This window comes from Agelaius phoeniceus, chromosome 1 (assembly GCF_051311805.1).
Source record: "Agelaius phoeniceus isolate bAgePho1 chromosome 1, bAgePho1.hap1, whole genome shotgun sequence".
Classification (NCBI taxonomy): Eukaryota; Metazoa; Chordata; class Aves; order Passeriformes; family Icteridae; genus Agelaius; species Agelaius phoeniceus.
In genome coordinates, this window is record NC_135265.1 from 119,768,231 (window position 1) to 119,784,817 (window position 16,587).

Consider the following 16,587-nt stretch of genomic DNA (forward strand, 5'->3'; position numbering starts at 1 on the left):
ATGCATTACTTTATAATAGCAATTTAAGGTATTAATGTCACATAAAATGAGACCCCATCAGAATTTTCCCTGAGTTTGTGGAGGTTTGAGTTCCCATTTTCACTTTTTACTGTGGTGCTGTATCAAAGGTAGAAGATTAAAATGCAAATTTGCTTTAAATTCACAGTGTACTGTATAAGAATGAGGTTGTGTCCTTTGAAATAGGTGTGAGCCCTCTATGGAAGCTGACTGTGTGCTCTGGTTTAAAAATCCAAGAGATAGCAGCAGTGTTTTATAGGCAAGCTTTGCAAATTTGAGCATATTTGATAAATGTGGTCACTCTGTGAAATATAGTGTTATACCAGTCTGGTGCATTTGCAAACATAAATTTTATTGCAATAATTGCAAAACATTAATTTAAAAAATCACAATGCAAAAATCTGTAGTCATTAGTTCTGCACATAAATTCTGAGGTTGCTTTTACTACACCATTTACTAGAAAGTATTTCACACATACAATTCTGATAAATGTTTTACCATCAACCTGTGACTGTGTTTTATTTTACTGGCTCAGAAAAAATATCAGAATGAGGTTTCTTTCTAATGAAGGTATAGAATTTTACAAGAAAAAGATTGGTTTTGCAGTGGGAAGCTGAAGAGTTTATAGCTTACTTTAAATATTTGTTTACTAGTCTCCATTACTAATATTTTGCATCAAACATGGAGTTCTTATACATTCTTACAAAAATTAAGATAACATTTTCACTCTAAGCTCAGTATCCTTTAAATATCAGAAACAAGGAAAATAGATAATTAACAGAGGAGACTGTTTACAGGGGCATTTACTATGGATTCAGCAGGCAGCTGACAGCCAGGCAGCTGCTGGAACTGCTGGGGTAAAATGCACAAGGTCTTAAACCCTGGAAATTTCTATTTTCAGTGACAGATTTGGAACTGCCTCATGACAGAATCTGAATACTCTGCATTGCCTGATTATTCATGTACTGGTATACTATGTGTCTTTGGTATTTTCTGTATTCTGTGTAGTAGCATTTGTTTGACTTCTAAAAAGTCTGTCCAGGAAAAAAAGAAGAAGAATTCACCAAGCAGCTAACTCATTAGATTAGTGTTAGATGGCTAATTGTTATTTATGGAGGCTCTTACATTTTTGGGTCTCTCTCCAGCAAAATAAAAGGAAGAAATGAAATGTGAATGTAGAGTAACAAAAATAGCAGGTGGGATTAAAAGAGACATGAGAGACAGAAAAGGAGAAGCATCCATGGTCCACAGCACCTGAAAGATGCCAGGCTTCACTTGTGGTGGCTGAATAAATTAGGCCTGCCCGAGTTAAAGTTGTGCAACAGAAATACAGTTAGACAGTTTGCTGATTATGTGAACATTATTTTCTGTTAGACAAATATTTATAACTAAAGTAAATAACATTTTTAAGACTCATAGGCTATCTCTTGCTATGCAAAAAGACTGACATCTAATGAGTTACTCAAGCAGTACTGATGGCACCAAGTCTAAGGTAGATGTGGCCTGTCATCCACTACATCCTTTATTTTTCTCTACCAACTAGAGGGAACCAAGTCAATTTAGTTTAGATAAATAGCTTTGACACAGAAGTCAGATGAGTTAAATCTCACCTTCAGAGCAGAAAGACCATGAATTTTTTTTTTCCCAGACAGGTGAAAGTTGAGGCCTGCCACCCCAGAGAATGAATACAGAAAAACAGAAAGTGAAAGGCAGCATTGGTAAACTATAACTCAAACACCTCTTTGTTCTTTAGTTTCCTGCATTACCATGCCCCAGCAGAAGGTGAAAGGGTGCCTGTTTTTCTTTTATCCAACATGTTAAGAATTGGTAGATTTATTAGGATATCTCAGAAATCTGAAGTAAAGCTTTTGGCTGTAGGATTATTGCCAGTTTTTTGTCAATATGCTGAACTATACTGACTGTGCTGTTAAAGGTTTGGATCTTTTTTATGGTGGTGTATGTAATTGTCATGGAACACTTAATGTGAAGTACATTGAGAGTTCATGATTTAAGTGTGTCAGCCTTGATATGTTATAATCTTTTGTATAACAAATTTGCAGAATTTAAGGATTATTTATTGATTTTTCCTTTTAAAAATAGGTATATATTAGGCAAATAGACTGACTCTGGCAGTGTTAAAATAATTTCCCACACTGAATGGCAAGTAAAATGGTACATATCCAATAGTTTTCACATTCCTTGTAACCTTGACTTCTGTACTCCAGTGAATCTGAGCATGAAGTGTGATTTAAATAGATACACATTGTTGAGATTTGAGGAAGCCTAAGAAAGGCTTCCTTAGAAGCATTCCTGCATAAATCTCATCTCCTGGGTTGCAGTGATGCTTTTTGCTTGGAATTTATTATGTCTTTAGTTTCATACTGTATATTGGTTGTGCTGCAACTTTATCCTATTCAGCTATGATATCAATCTGTTCTTGAAAAGCTGTGTACTTATGAAAGTGCATTGAAATGCAGGAGAATTGAGAATAATCATTGCTGCATGGCATTATGGGTATTTAAAGAAAACTGGAAGAAGAAATGCATTTCTGCTCTATGCAGTGGGATCAATATTTTGATGAATTCTATGGCAAGCAAGACTTTCCATAGAGGAAGCTAATCTTAACCCTCTTTTAGTTTCTAGTGTCTTATAGGAGCTCCATGGTTCTATAATACTTTTGCATGTTCTCTTGTGGAAATACCCCCGAATATAATGCAGACAACTTCTGCTACTTCTGTACGGAATCCACTGCTCTGCTTCTTCACACAGCAGCTTCCACTCTGGCTTGGCTGTGTTAGGCTTTATCCACATGTACAGCTGGAGAGGTAAAGTGCAAACTTGCATGGAGGGGGAAACACTGGTATTGCCAAGTAAGGTAGTAAGCTAAACTAGAGAGATACCTTCCACCTCTTTCTAATATCCACATACAACAAATATTAATATGTCACAAGATCGCTGAATATTAATCAACACTGTCCCCATGGGTGCGCTCCAGAGGCAGGTAATTTTTGAGGTAAAAGAAGCTTGATTATGGGCTTTGACATCATCAGATGAACAGACAAGTCATTCTCTTCATTTTAGTGTCCTTCTCATCTACTGTGCTTGTTACTTTTAGAAATAATCCCGGCAGTATCTGTTTACTTTACTTATTCAGGATGAAGTTATTTTTATCCTCCTCACAGAGTGTCATTCAATCTAAAATTATTAATCTTTGCTTATCTGCCAAATTTTTTCTAAGTTTTGTTCTTCCACCTGTTTATTTGGTGACTGATAGCTGTTCACTCTCCCAGTGTGTCATCTGACCCAGCAGCTCTGGATTTTTCAAATATCAGCATTATTCAACATTATTTTCTTACACCTTTCAAAAGTATTGCTGCTTCAGTGATTTTATTCCTGTTTAAAAATAAAAATGCCTTTTTATACTAGTTAATCTCTGCTGCTCTTAGGGCATAGTCTTGCTGTTTAATTTGTACCTTTCCTCTATTCTGTGTTATAGACTTCTCTCCTTTGCCCTTATTTTTAGTCCTGCTACCAAGTGAAAATAAAAAACATACTCCAAATGTCCCACCTTTCCTCTGTGCATTCAGAATTAGGCCATGAAAATGGTACATACTGTACTTGGTTTAGTTTTGGATAAAATTTTCCATTAATCATTTGTCTTTTGGGATTATTTTTTCCCTCATGTACATACAAACTGTTAGTTTTCAACAGAATGGAAATTGCTGAATCCAAAAAGGAATTTTTAAGAAATCACCTTTTCGTGTGACCTTCAACAGACCCTTAAAATGAGAGTTATTCTTGTGCGTATTTGGCTTTAGCACCGATGGGTTGTTTATGATTTTCATAAAGGCAAAAGAAAAACAAGTCAGAGATTTCATCAATTTCAAACAACCCTGTTTCTGATGGGCTGGGTGCCAGTGGATCTGCAGCCAGGCACAGCAGCAAAGGAGCCCTTCCCTGGTGCTGTGCAGAGGAGCGTGAAATGAATGGGGACCTTCCTTTCTCCGTTAAAACTCCGACACAGACTAATGTTTTTTTGAAAAGTGCAGTCCTGACAGCTGTGAAAAACTGATATTCCTACTCTCAGCTCCAGAGGAGAGTGTTGTAGAAAAGCTTCCCAACATTCATTAGCCAGTCTGCATCAAAACTGCTGTCTGAGGAATATCCCGGTCTTCAGACATGTTTGCAGCAAGGTCTCTGCTGAGGCCTCTGCTGAAGGTTGTGCTTGTTATCTGTGGTATTGGGAAGTGTGTATTTGACAGGTAGTGGGCTGCATCCATTGGCTCTCTAAACAGCCTTCACATGACAGCAACTTCATATTATTTCTACCTCAGCTTCTCTCAAGAGACTTAATTTCTCACAAAAGAAACCTCATTAAAATAAATACAAAAACTTCAAAAGAAAATATTTAATGTGTGTGAGATAAAGGGTTTTTTGTCTTAAGTTACTATTTTAAAAATGTATTCCTGCAAATGGTTAATGTATAGAAGAATTGTTCATGGGCTGAAGCAGTTTCAAAAGTCCTGGCAGCAGTTAGTATGGGCCTGTAGGCTCTCCAGTGTTCTCCTTAACACTTCCAGACTTTCCAGGTACTATCTCCACACTCCTTTGCTCACTCTGGACAATGGTCTGGGACCTTCTTCATTACACACAAGGTAACAAAAGCTTTCTGGTTCTGGGATGCAATCTACATTTGGAGTAGGGGCATAACACTCTCTGACAGCCTCTGCCCTAATGTTCATAATAGCAAAAGCTGACCTCTGAGCTCTGTAGGGTGCAGCACACAGAGTGTGCCATGAGGGGAGCTTGTAGATGGTGTGTCAGCAGTCGAGGCAGGTAACCCACAGACACACACTGCAGAAGTGAGAACTTCCCATGTTGCAGCAGTGAGATAGTGTGAAATGGCTTTTAGGGAATGGCCACATGAGCTGAACTTATGTGTGCTTCCAGCAGGCAGAGGAGAGCTGTTGAACACATGCTACCTGCCATCAGCAGCCCTGTGGTTGCCAAGAATTGCAGCTATACTATTACATAAACCATCATACAGTACACACTGTGCAGCCAAAGTGTTTGTGTGTGAATGGCTCTGCGTAGGTGTGTGGGGAAGTTCACACATGTTAACAGGTTCATGTTTTAAATTTAGTACCAAAAGTTAGGGTCTTTTATAGCTTGAAGTCATCACCAGCAAACAGTATTTATTTTTTTTAATGGAGAGATAAAAATGGAGGTGCCTGTAGCATGATAGAGCAAATTTGTCCTGTTAGAGAAGGCTCAAGTACAGATTCTGTGCTATAAAGGCTAAAGAGCAGCTCTGGTTCTCCTACAGCACTGTTAGGCATGTCACTATTTTAACCCTTAGAAAACTGGCTGGCTCACAACAAAATAACAATAGATCTTCCCAGACCATCTCTGTGAATGTGATAATCTAATTCAAACACCGTAAAGCAATTAGTCTGTGTAAAGAACTTAAAATAAGCAAAGCTACTTTTTTTTTTAAGTAGCTATTTCTAGCTCATTAGGCACAGAAAAATCCTTTACACTCAGCTTTTTGACTTCTCTCCATCAATTCAGCCTAATCAACAGATTTTCTCAATCTAGAAACAAAGCAACATGAAACAAGGGAAATTAAATAGTGAATAGGTCAGTCATCTCTGCTCAACTTTCAAGGATGCTGTAAATGGTTTTCTTCAGTTATGACATGCTGAAAACAATAAGCAACCTGAAAACTATGGCTGTGATTTTAACAGCTGCATTATTTTCAAGAAAATTGAAAATCCTGTTTTTAAAATACAACTTTATCTGACTCTTTTGTATGCATTTTCAGGCCTAACTTGCTATTCTGCTCAGAATTGGGAAAAAAGTTTCATTAATTGGTTAAAAAAGAGACACTCCTCCCAGTATTGATCCGTCCTGGTATGCAGAGGAATAGCCTGGCACATTATTGTCAGCAAAAAAGATTAAAACACCTGCTCCTAGTCATACCACAATATTTATTTCAGAAGCTGTTATATATTATTTTATATAAAGTATATGCTCCTACAGGCCTGGGAGTAGTTTAAAATATGTCATTGTTATGGCTATTCTGCCTCATGTCTTTTTCAAAAAGGCCAAGCAGTGTTAAAGTGGCTGGACTTTCAGAGCAGGCAGGACTGATGGAATATATTACCCCACATTTTTATGGCAATGGATGGATTTTCCTTGTCACAGGAAAAATATGCTTTCTGCATGGCTGGGGACAGTGGCAGATTTTTTTAATTAACATTTGAATCTATTATTTATGAGTGCATTCCCTGATGTCTGAATCCAAGGGCAAGCCCTGCTCTGCTTGACGTGGTCTCTCACAAGAGGGCTTGAAAGGACCTCCACCTTACAAGTGGAGAGACCTGAGACTTTCTGCATGACTGACTGCTCCTGCCTGTCAGGCAAGGACAAGCATTCAGGGACTAAAGATTTCCCTGTTCTCAATGTCCTTGCCCCAAACATCGTTTTCTAAGGAGAATCATGTGTTAGCTCACTGCTAGTTCCCAAACTTGCAGATGTTAACAGAAGACCTTGTTGTTAAGGCAGGCCCTTTTGACACCAGGAGCAGCCTAAGGCTGAATTTCTGACAAGCTGCTCAACCAGCACATCATGCTTGGGGTGACAGGCACGTTCAGCCAAGAAAAGTGAAAACCACTCTGGAGTTGTTCCACTTCCTCCAAGACAGACCCACCAACAACATCAGTTGGTGGTGCTGACAGGGCTGGAAAATCTATTGATGCAGTCACTCAGAAGGCAGCTCTCTTTTATCCTGAATAATTATGAGAGTCAGGCATACATTAAGCACATGGCAAATAATCTACATTTACTTTGGACAGAAGACTTTTAAATTTCCAACAAATTTACAAATTATTTTGTGTTGCGAGCATTTAAAAATGTTTTTAGAGAGTATACCTAATGCCACAGTGTTTATATTTAAAAAGTCTTTCTGTAATTTATTTAAATTTCTGTTCTCATTGTGTTTTCTACAGCATAGCAATAGTTGTAACTCTGTGCATCTGAGATATTCTGGTGTTTTACCATCACTGAAGAACTGCTTGAAGATGGTAATATGTGGCTTTTAGGCACAGAATTCAAAAACACTAATGCATGTGTGACACTGAATGTGACTGATACAAAACAGTGAGCTATGAAAATGATGTAGTAGTTTTGCACAACCAAAGGAAAGGTTAAAGTGCTTACAAAAATACTTATTACCCTACCCATGCTACCAAGTATCTTATTCTTTAATTGCCATTAAAATGACTGTAAATATAAAAAGTGAAGGGATTGTTTAACAGAAATAAACTGGAGCAGCTGAACATTAACTTATTTTTCATAGGAAATACAAGACTTTCTTCCCAACCTTAAGAATTAGACACAGTCTTGTCCACTAATGGATATTTTTTGCAGTCCTTGAGTAGGCAGCTCAATCTGCACAGTGCTGTTTCCTATAAACAAGCAGACTGGCTCTGCATATAAATGCATGTTGGCATTCAAGGCCATTTGGACTCTTCCAATTCAGATTTCAGAAAAGGTATTGCAGTTCTCAGAAAGAAATTGCAGTTTTCCATAGGCTTTATATGTGATGAGTGACTGAATACACTGACCTTTCTGAAGCAACTTCTGGAAAATACACAAGGAGCTTCACCCATCAGCAGTGGTCTTTATTCAAGGTTTGCAACAAAGCTCAATACTTTTTTTGATCTCTAAAGGCATTTTTTAAAATCAATTTATGAATGATGATTTAATGTAATAAATCATTTGTGATACTTGTTTTTGGGAAGGGTGACTTAAGAGGCATGGACCTGCTGGGTTACTAAAACAGTGTTTTAGTAAGTTCATGTACTTTTTATTGTGTTGAATGATAAACTGTACCTATGATCATAAAATAAATTCACTTTTCTTAAAACCAGCTTTCAATTCTGTTGTCCTGTAGTCAATAAAAATTGCTGAAAAGTACAAAGGGAAGAGAAGCAAGCAATTATAGAGATAAAGAAGAGTTGTTCTTGACAAGTAACATTATAAGTCACAAAAGCTATATGATTTCCTATCCAAATAGATGGTTGCCATTAGTCTTTTCCTTAGGGTAAAGTACTCCATTTAGAATCACTCTTTTGATGAAAAATTGTCTTACAAAAATTTAATTCAGGAAACAGAGTTTGTTCTTTCCTAGTGACTGTCTTTCCACCAGCTTTAATGATCTTGAAATTAAAGGGCTCAGAGACTGTTTACACTTGTATTCAGCTATGGGGCATTAAATTACCCTGCACAGGTCTTAACAACTCAGCTCAGAATTCTCAGCTGCATGTCATAGATAGTATTCAAGCAGAGTCCATCCATATACTAGTGTGTAGCTTTATTCATAGAAAGGGTTTGATACCAAGTACTTCTAAATGTCAAAGTGTCTTAGATAAATCTAAGAATACTTACAGTTATTCCTGTCCAAGAAGGTCAACTAGGTCTAAAATTTTAGGTCCTTTTGGTACCTAAAGGAGGATATTTGTTTGTTTCCCGTCCTTGTTCCAAGAGTTCAATTACTTTTCATTGCCAATGCAGTTGTAATGGTATGAGGACAAAGCTGAAATATATCACATGGTGAACTATTGGACTGTGAGCAGGAATCAAACCATCACATAAGAATCTGCCTGTTCCTGGTCCAGGCTTGTAGTGTAGCAATTCAGAGGTAAACCTGCCTCATGCTAATTAGACATCCCTCATTCATTCTCTTCTTCAGTCTCTTATGTCTTTGTAGTAAGTTCAGTCTTGTCACCTGAATTCAGAACAACACATAATGATTGGTGCTAATCATTTACACTGCTATTAAGGCCATTGGTCAGGAATGTGTGCATAGCAAAAGACAGTTATTGCTGTGTTCAAAATATTTAATGGTTATGGACATAAGCAATTGGAAATTACTATTTTGAGGGCTTCTGTCCCCAAGACATTTAATAAACCAGAATAGAAACTTACGTTACTCAAACAAGACTGAATTAAACAAATCTGAACAAACCTTCAGAAACTTGTGTAAAATAAACACATTTATTAACAAAATGTTAGACAAATAGAATGCAATTCTGTCATCTTTGTTCACTGATTGCCTTTTGCAGTCCTGAAAACATGCTTAATTAAATACAGTACTTCTCTTATAAGATTTATAAAGATTGCCCATTTGCTAAGTTCAAGTGCTTATTTAGAGAGGACTTTGTTGTTTTTTTTTAATTCCCCATCCTTAGCATCAGGAATGTTTTACAGATAGGTAAAATTGCTACATACTTGAACTAAAGTTTTTATCCTTAAGTAAAATATGAAGAATACTTCAAAAGTCTTTGACCATTTTATTAACAAATATGTTTTCGTTAATATGTAGTGGATAAGATTAAATTCAAAAATCATTAAGTAAAATATATGCTTCTGCAGATATAATAAGATTTAAAAAATTGTATTTTAAAAGTCCTAAAAATCCCTCAACATGTTATCTTCTCTGTACTTTTATTATTCTTTCAACATGGTGCTTATTCACTTTATTTCAGCTGTAAGGCTTCTACCTTCACCTCTGTCTCACTTAAGAATCCATAAAAAATTTATTAATTCCTTTAAAACATGCAAAACAATACAGCTTCCAGGAAGAAGAGCCACATAGCCAAAGAGCCATAGAACTCACTGCAAGAATATTGATAAATAAAACATCAGTTAATTACAGTTTAAGGCTAAATCCTTGGCTGGTGGAAATGGGCAGTCACTATCTACAGCAGAGCCCAGATGCACCAGTCGACTGCCAGCTTCAAGTTCCAAGTCATGGCAAGTTGCTTTGTCTCTCCATAAAGCAGAACATTGTCTAGCTCAATAGTATTCCATTATAATCCTTACATCACTAGGAAAGTTACATTTTCAAAGACAATATGTTGATTTTGAGCCCACACCAATTATATACATTTGAAAGTAGATTTCTCTGAACAGTTAAAAGAAACCTTGGTTCAAATTATTGCATAATATGAATTCAAAAATCACAAAAGTGCATATATGTATGTATGTACGTATACACGCAGAAGGAAGCCACACTGCCACTTGCAGTGCAGCCAGCTACCACTATAAGGCATTTATTGCTGTAGATACAGGTCTGTGTTGGGTCACAGGGTACATTTACATAATTGTAAACTTTATCCCTTGGTTTGAGAGACCCCCTGGGAGGTCTTCATATTAGGGGAAGGTGTAAGGCCCGGAACTGCCTGGCAGTGGCACTTTATTTTAGAGCTGGCCTCACTGAAATTGCAGAATAAAGGTTTTTTGCAAAAATATTCTGCACCAAACTGGTAACTAAGTTAGTATATCAGCTTTATGGACTTTAGAAGAGCAGATATTGAATGATTTTTTTCCATTTTCCTCTAAGTTAATTTGGCAGAAACAATATCACATTTCCCATTAGCTTCTTGAATTCTGAAGACTTTGAATGGCAACTGAACACACTGAAAGGCATCAGCACTAGGAGTAAAATGTTTACTTCCAGCTCCTAGAAATCCATCTCAATGACATTTCTTCAGCAAGTGAAGGGTTATATTTTTAACTGCAAGCATGGTCTCTGTGCAGGTTGGTTTGATCAGCATTTCAGGAAGCAAAAACCCAAAATGGCCAGTGTCACGCAGCTCGAATGCAAATGCATATGGGATGCCATTTTTGTAAGCCCAGTCCATAGAGCTGCCAGAACTCACATCTGAAAGAGGAAATTCAGAGAAAGCATTAAAAATGTTAAATGCAGGTCATGCTGAAATCACCAGAGGCTTCTTGTGGCATTTTGTCTCTGTGACTCAGTGAGTATTCTTGCAACTCCAGCTATTGCTTGCCCTGATCGTGAACACCCTTCAGAGAATAGCATGAACACTCAGCACATGGTGAAATGTGCTCACCACAATATGGATTAGTCCCTTCATTTTCATAGGAAAAAATTATTATAACTGTTTTGTGTCAAGCAAAACTTTAATAAAAGTGAATATCTAGAATAAAGCCTCAAACTGTTCCGTCTCCATCTGAACACAGTCTGATGCTTTCTTTCCACAAAGATCTCCCAGCTGGACTGGAGAGTTCTGCTGCTCCTAGCTTTAAATTGGGTTTTTTAGGCAATTCATTTGCAGTGAGAAGGAGGAAAGTTGGTAAAGTAATCTGCCATCTTCTCTTTAAAATGCTTTTAAAATTATTTTCATTTGTCTTACTTTCTCACCATTACCCCACAGCATGAGAGCATTTGCATAGGTGATGTCTAATATTAAAAAACCTTCCTGAGGAAGTGTGCTGCTTATGTTTTTGTCAGAAGAAAGAGTTTTGAAGAAAGAAATAGTTTTGTCTCCATATGTTGATTATCCAAGACACACTTTTTTATAGACATAAATCTCTCATGTGCTGTAACCTGTGCAATTCTGGCATCAATTCCCACAGCTTTTCCTTTGACACAGTGACTGACTGCAGTGTAATGAGCACAAGATGATGACTATGCTGTGAGATGGAAGCTTGTGATAAGTGGAACTGTAGCTGAAACACAGCAATGGCAGAGGAGATGCAGGAAGTTACTTGAGAAAAGTCTTTAGCTTTTCACTTTTTTTCAATGTCTATTATCGTTAGCCACAGCATTCAGACCTCAAGGCTTCAGTAAAGAAAAAAAGTGTCTTGTTAAAACCTGTTGAACTTTTTGTTTTATCTGTGTACAGAGAGCTTGCCTGACATATGCTGTTACAACTTAGTAGTGCATTTGCAGTATCTGATAAAGATATGGTTTTCAAGACCTTAGTTTTTCTTTTTAAAAAACCCCATAGTTTTATATGATATGAATATGTTATTTACTGGCTTTTGACTCTCAAGTGCATTTTAATCTCTTTTGTTACATCAGTTGAGTTAATTTTACTGCAATCAACTGACTGAATCAGTTGCAAAACTTTCTTTTGCCGTCCTCACAACCCAAAACCGGAACAAAGTTCACTTTAAATAGTGTTTGCATTCTTTGTTATAATAAGGGTTTTCTCCCTCTTACTGTAGGAAGGTCAAAGTCACAAATCTGCAGAGGGAAACTTACACAAAGTGCTGGATGCAGGGCCATATCTGTATCTTACACCATAGGCTGACTGAAGAGCATTAACAGCATTATAGGCTGCTGATTCCTGGGGAGAAGAAAAAAATCAAATACATAAATTAGACTTTGAATTAAATACTGTATTGTGATTGGAACCTGAGTCAATGGATCATTGACCTCTGGCACAATGCTGTGTTCCACAGCAGCTAAGTTAAAATGATTGCAAAGGATAAATGCATTATTTATTTTTAATGACAGCAATTCCCTGAAAAACTTGGTTTTGTATTATATAAAAGAGCTCACTGCACCATGAATGATCAGACATTAAGTGTTTGTAATTATAGGTATATTTGTCAATTTAGCAACACAACAAATTTAGATGACATGTAAGACCATGAGATGAAATAATCTCTTTTTTATGCCATTTAAAATTCGTGCATGCATTTTCTGAACATGAATTTCCCAGTTCACTAAACCTTGTCTCTGCTGAGCTTGTGAAGGAGAAATGATGTCTTGTTGACACTCACAGTGATTCAGTGAGCAGAGTGGGAACCAGGAGACAAGTTCCACTCCTGAATCTCTGATCAGCAGGTAAATGTTCACTGCTGGTCCAGCTTTCTCTGGGGTCTGATGATGTAGTCTTGGAGAGCTCTTTGCACTATTTCAGAAATGTGATTTCAGTCCTGTAGAGGTAAAATCAGTGCCTACATTGCAACAGCTTGCAGCTGAAAGGCTGTTTAGGAGGTTCATGGTTCGTCCCATGAAACTGCATGCAAAAGGCCTGGCCCATGGAAAATTCTGACTCACATATGGATAGTGCATCGAAACACAGAGAAAGGAAAATTACCCCAAAGAAAAGGATATTGGCAAATATACAGTGAAGGCTGGGAAAACACAGTCGCCTCTCTGTAGAGAACAGGAAATTATTATCTTTGGAGCTAGAAACTCTGGACTTTGAACCACTGCATGAAGCTGCAATTGTTGTTTTAGTTTTATTTCCTTGAACAGGTTTGATTGGTTTACGTGAGTTTTCATGAACTCAGTCCTTACCTTGTTATTCACCAGGCACTAATTGAATACACTGGAGAAGGATTACCCTCTAATTGCCTTCCATTGATTATGTTTCTCCTAACCTTCCACTATTTGCCCTTGTCAGGAGCTGGGATTCTGACTTAATCCTTAGTCTGACCCATGAAGGCTTTGTCTGTCCAAGTAGAGAAGACAGAGAAAACTGCTTTAAATGTCATTCCAGAAATAAGAATAAGTTCATTTTCACTTCCTGATATGCAGGTAGGGCTTTGGTGAGTTTATTTTACACAGTAACTCCTCTTAGCAAATGAAAGAGAACATTTTTATTCCCTTACAAACAATATTGTTAGGCAAAACCAGAATTTTTGGTTTTTTAGCAGAAGGCTGATAGTGCTGGAGACTCTGCCCTTTTCAGCTTGACTTCTTCCCACCTCCACTGGAGAGTGTGTGGAGGCAAGGACTGCTTAACTGGGTGTTGCTGAAACTCCTGCAGGGCTGGGATGTGGTTGCCAGCCAGTGTAAGGGGTAACCTCTGACTCACCCTAACACCAAAGATGAGAAGGACCTGTCCTGTGGGAGAGGATAGAAGTGCTGTCACTTGGCACTTTCCTCCAGATGCCTTGACTTCTGAGTTGTGACACACAAGACCCATGACAGGGTTGGAGTTGCTGGACCCTGTGAAGGTGGTGGGGTGGCAGTGTGAGGTCACCATGGTGGCTGTGGCTGCACAGGGCCTGGGAAGGGGAACTCCAGCTGTGGCCAGGAGCTGTTGTCTGGTGCCTGCACTGTCCCAAGTACGAGACTCTGCTATTCAATCAAAATCTACAAGCAGCAGTGCTTACCATCCCAGGGTCTTAGTGAGGAGCTGGGATGGCCTGACAAGAGGCCTGATGCCAAGGGAGCAGGATACAGGGCTCAGCTGGGAGAGCTGAGAAAACCGGAAATCAAAGTCCTGATAAATGCACCATGGCAAGTAGAACATAGCCACAAATGAGAAGACTCCCTGTGCATGAGTTACTCATTGTACAGCAGTGAGACAACAGATAATCCTGTTGAAATCTTTCAACGAAATAGTTTGGCAATGCCCATTTAAAATCAGCACAACAGTAATGGGTTCTGTGCAGAGGCAAAAGCTATCTGGAGGTCAGACCAGGAGCACCCCAAGTCCAAGTTCACCCTGGGCATCCCTGGGCACTGTGAACTTTAAGCTCTTAGCCTTGAGGAATGAAGCTGGCTTCCACTGTTAGACCCATGTGCCCCAAAAAGGGACAGTTCTCAACTGCATCATACTGTGCAGGTTAGATCCTGAATAAATTCAGGCAACCAGTCTTTGAACACCCTCAAGGAGAAAATGCCACATAAAATTACCAGATTTTTGCAGAGATGTACACAAACTCAGTCATGCCATATAAGTTCACTGCAAACACTAAGGCAAATGACAGTACAGGAAGAAAAAGGATGAAAATCAGGTGAAATTTAAAACTCTTGAGATGGATTTGTGTTTCTGCTGGTGTTTTTTTCAATCTAAAAGAGTACTTTCATTTTAAGCATCTTAAAAGAGCAGATTTCAGGAGAGTGCTAATAAGAGAGTTGAGCCTAAATTAGAACAGAATATGCATGTTGTGATCAGTACACAGCTCTCCAGTTTCAAAGCAGCTCTGAATAATTGAACACTTTAATTGAAATGGTAACTGACAGCTCACTAGAATGATCTGACCCAGACAGAAACAGCCTTTCTTCTGCTCAAAATTAATCATAGCCCACTGTTAGCACAGATTGAGCAGTATTTATCTGCTATGCATGTGGGGTCTTACTGTTTTCCACTGCACACCGCCCACGTAAACCAGCAATGCTTGTTCCATCAGTGTCAGGAAATAGAGATCTATCACTTTCCAGCTCAAGGCAACTTCCAAGAGAACTGGAGAATCCGAAACCTCAGCCTAGGTCACCGTTTTTGGGACTTAAACATTAAAAACCATACATTTGTGAGCCACCAGGTGATGGAGCCTTTAGCTGTAGGCAAGTATTAAAACACACAGATAAATAACCAACAAGTATTCCCTTAATTTTCACTTTGATCCCTATAATGAGCTTTATAAATAACAGGAAATTACTTCAGTTTCCTATTTCAACCTCTTGTTTTTGACCAACCACAATGAAAAGAAGTATGAAGTTCAAATACTGACAAGATATTTAGAATTGGTATTTGGTTTTCATTTGTCCATGGGAATTGTTTAAAATAGTTTTTTGTTCCTTTAGGTCTGTGCTCCACTCCTTCTGATGAGAAGCCTGATCTAAGGTCTTGCAAACCTCAGGAACACCTTCTAAATATCAAAAGTTGGGATCCTTTGGTCTAAAAGCAATGGGTGGAAAGGCAGAATGTGTACGAGCTGAGGGGCAGTTATGTCCCATTTCAGAATGGAATTATCCCTTAAGCAACACGAACAACAAAATATACTGATGTGCATGAAAACTCTCAGATAAATCTTCCTTCTCATTACAAGTAATTTCCCATCTATAGCATCTGCTATTGCCTTATATTACTCTGGACATTTTAGTCAGATACCCAATAATCATATACTTGCAGAGAAGCTGTTGATTCTTCTTAACACTACGTCTTTACCTTCTTCTCTGTTGTTTGTTCTTAAAAAAAATATAGTTGCACCTGCTGATCTTCAAAGGAATGAGAACCTCTGATTTTAAATTCCCAGTCTGTTTTTTTGCTAACTAAATTGTCATCAATTCACTTAGGAAATTCCTTTCTCCTTGTCATTACCCAAAAGAATGTGAAGGTGGAATAAAAAAAATAAAAATCATAAATTTACCCACTGTCATTACAGGGTTTGGTGATCAGTCCCCACAAGTCTCATATTTTTAGCTCCTCTGGCTGCTTAGTTAACTTCTAATTTGCTCTGTTTCACAGGAATGGCATCAGACAGAAGAATGTTTAATAGCTACTGAAATTAAGTGTCTCAACAGAAATAAACCTACAAAGAGAGTTTAGTTTGTGGAGTCCTGGCTGCTCAGCCTCCTGAGGGAACAGCTGAGTGAAACTTCAGTGAAGCCCCAGGGACTGACAACATCATTCATTCTGCACAGGATAAATCTAAGGTGCAGTTAAGCTCCTTTAGAGAAAACTAGCTTAGACCAGGAAGTTAAAAGTCATTGCAACTTTCAAGGTCAAAATGGGAGATAAATGGAATATGTAATTTTACTCAGGACTGAGGGTGAAAGAAAGAGGCTTGGAACTGGTTGGTGCAATGTGGGTCTGTGAGCAGGAGCAAACAGAGAGCAAAGCTTAGCCATGTGTCCTTCAGAGAATAAGACATAAGGGGGGTTTGATGAACAGGAGGTTGGCTAAAACAGACCTCAGACTGCAAGCAGAGGGAATAGCTCTGCATTTGGATGAGCATGGAATACATGAAATGTACTCATCTGTGAATCAATAGGCTTACATCAAAAAG

General features: G+C 38.1%; 1 protein-coding gene across 1 annotated transcript in view; it reads right to left on the reverse strand.

The window, feature by feature from the left end:
* Window positions 1–8,232: 8,232 nt before the first annotated feature.
* Window positions 8,233–16,587, reverse strand: part of CPA6 (carboxypeptidase A6) — an 82,982-nt gene continuing 74,627 nt past the window's right edge. The window contains exons 10-11 of the mRNA XM_077186294.1: window positions 12,098–12,182; window positions 8,233–10,747 (exon numbers count right to left, since the gene is read on the reverse strand). Of these exons, the coding sequence (XP_077042409.1) occupies window positions 10,560–10,747; window positions 12,098–12,182 (273 nt within the window). The 3' untranslated portion in view covers window positions 8,233–10,559. The remainder of the gene's footprint in view (window positions 10,748–12,097; window positions 12,183–16,587) is intronic.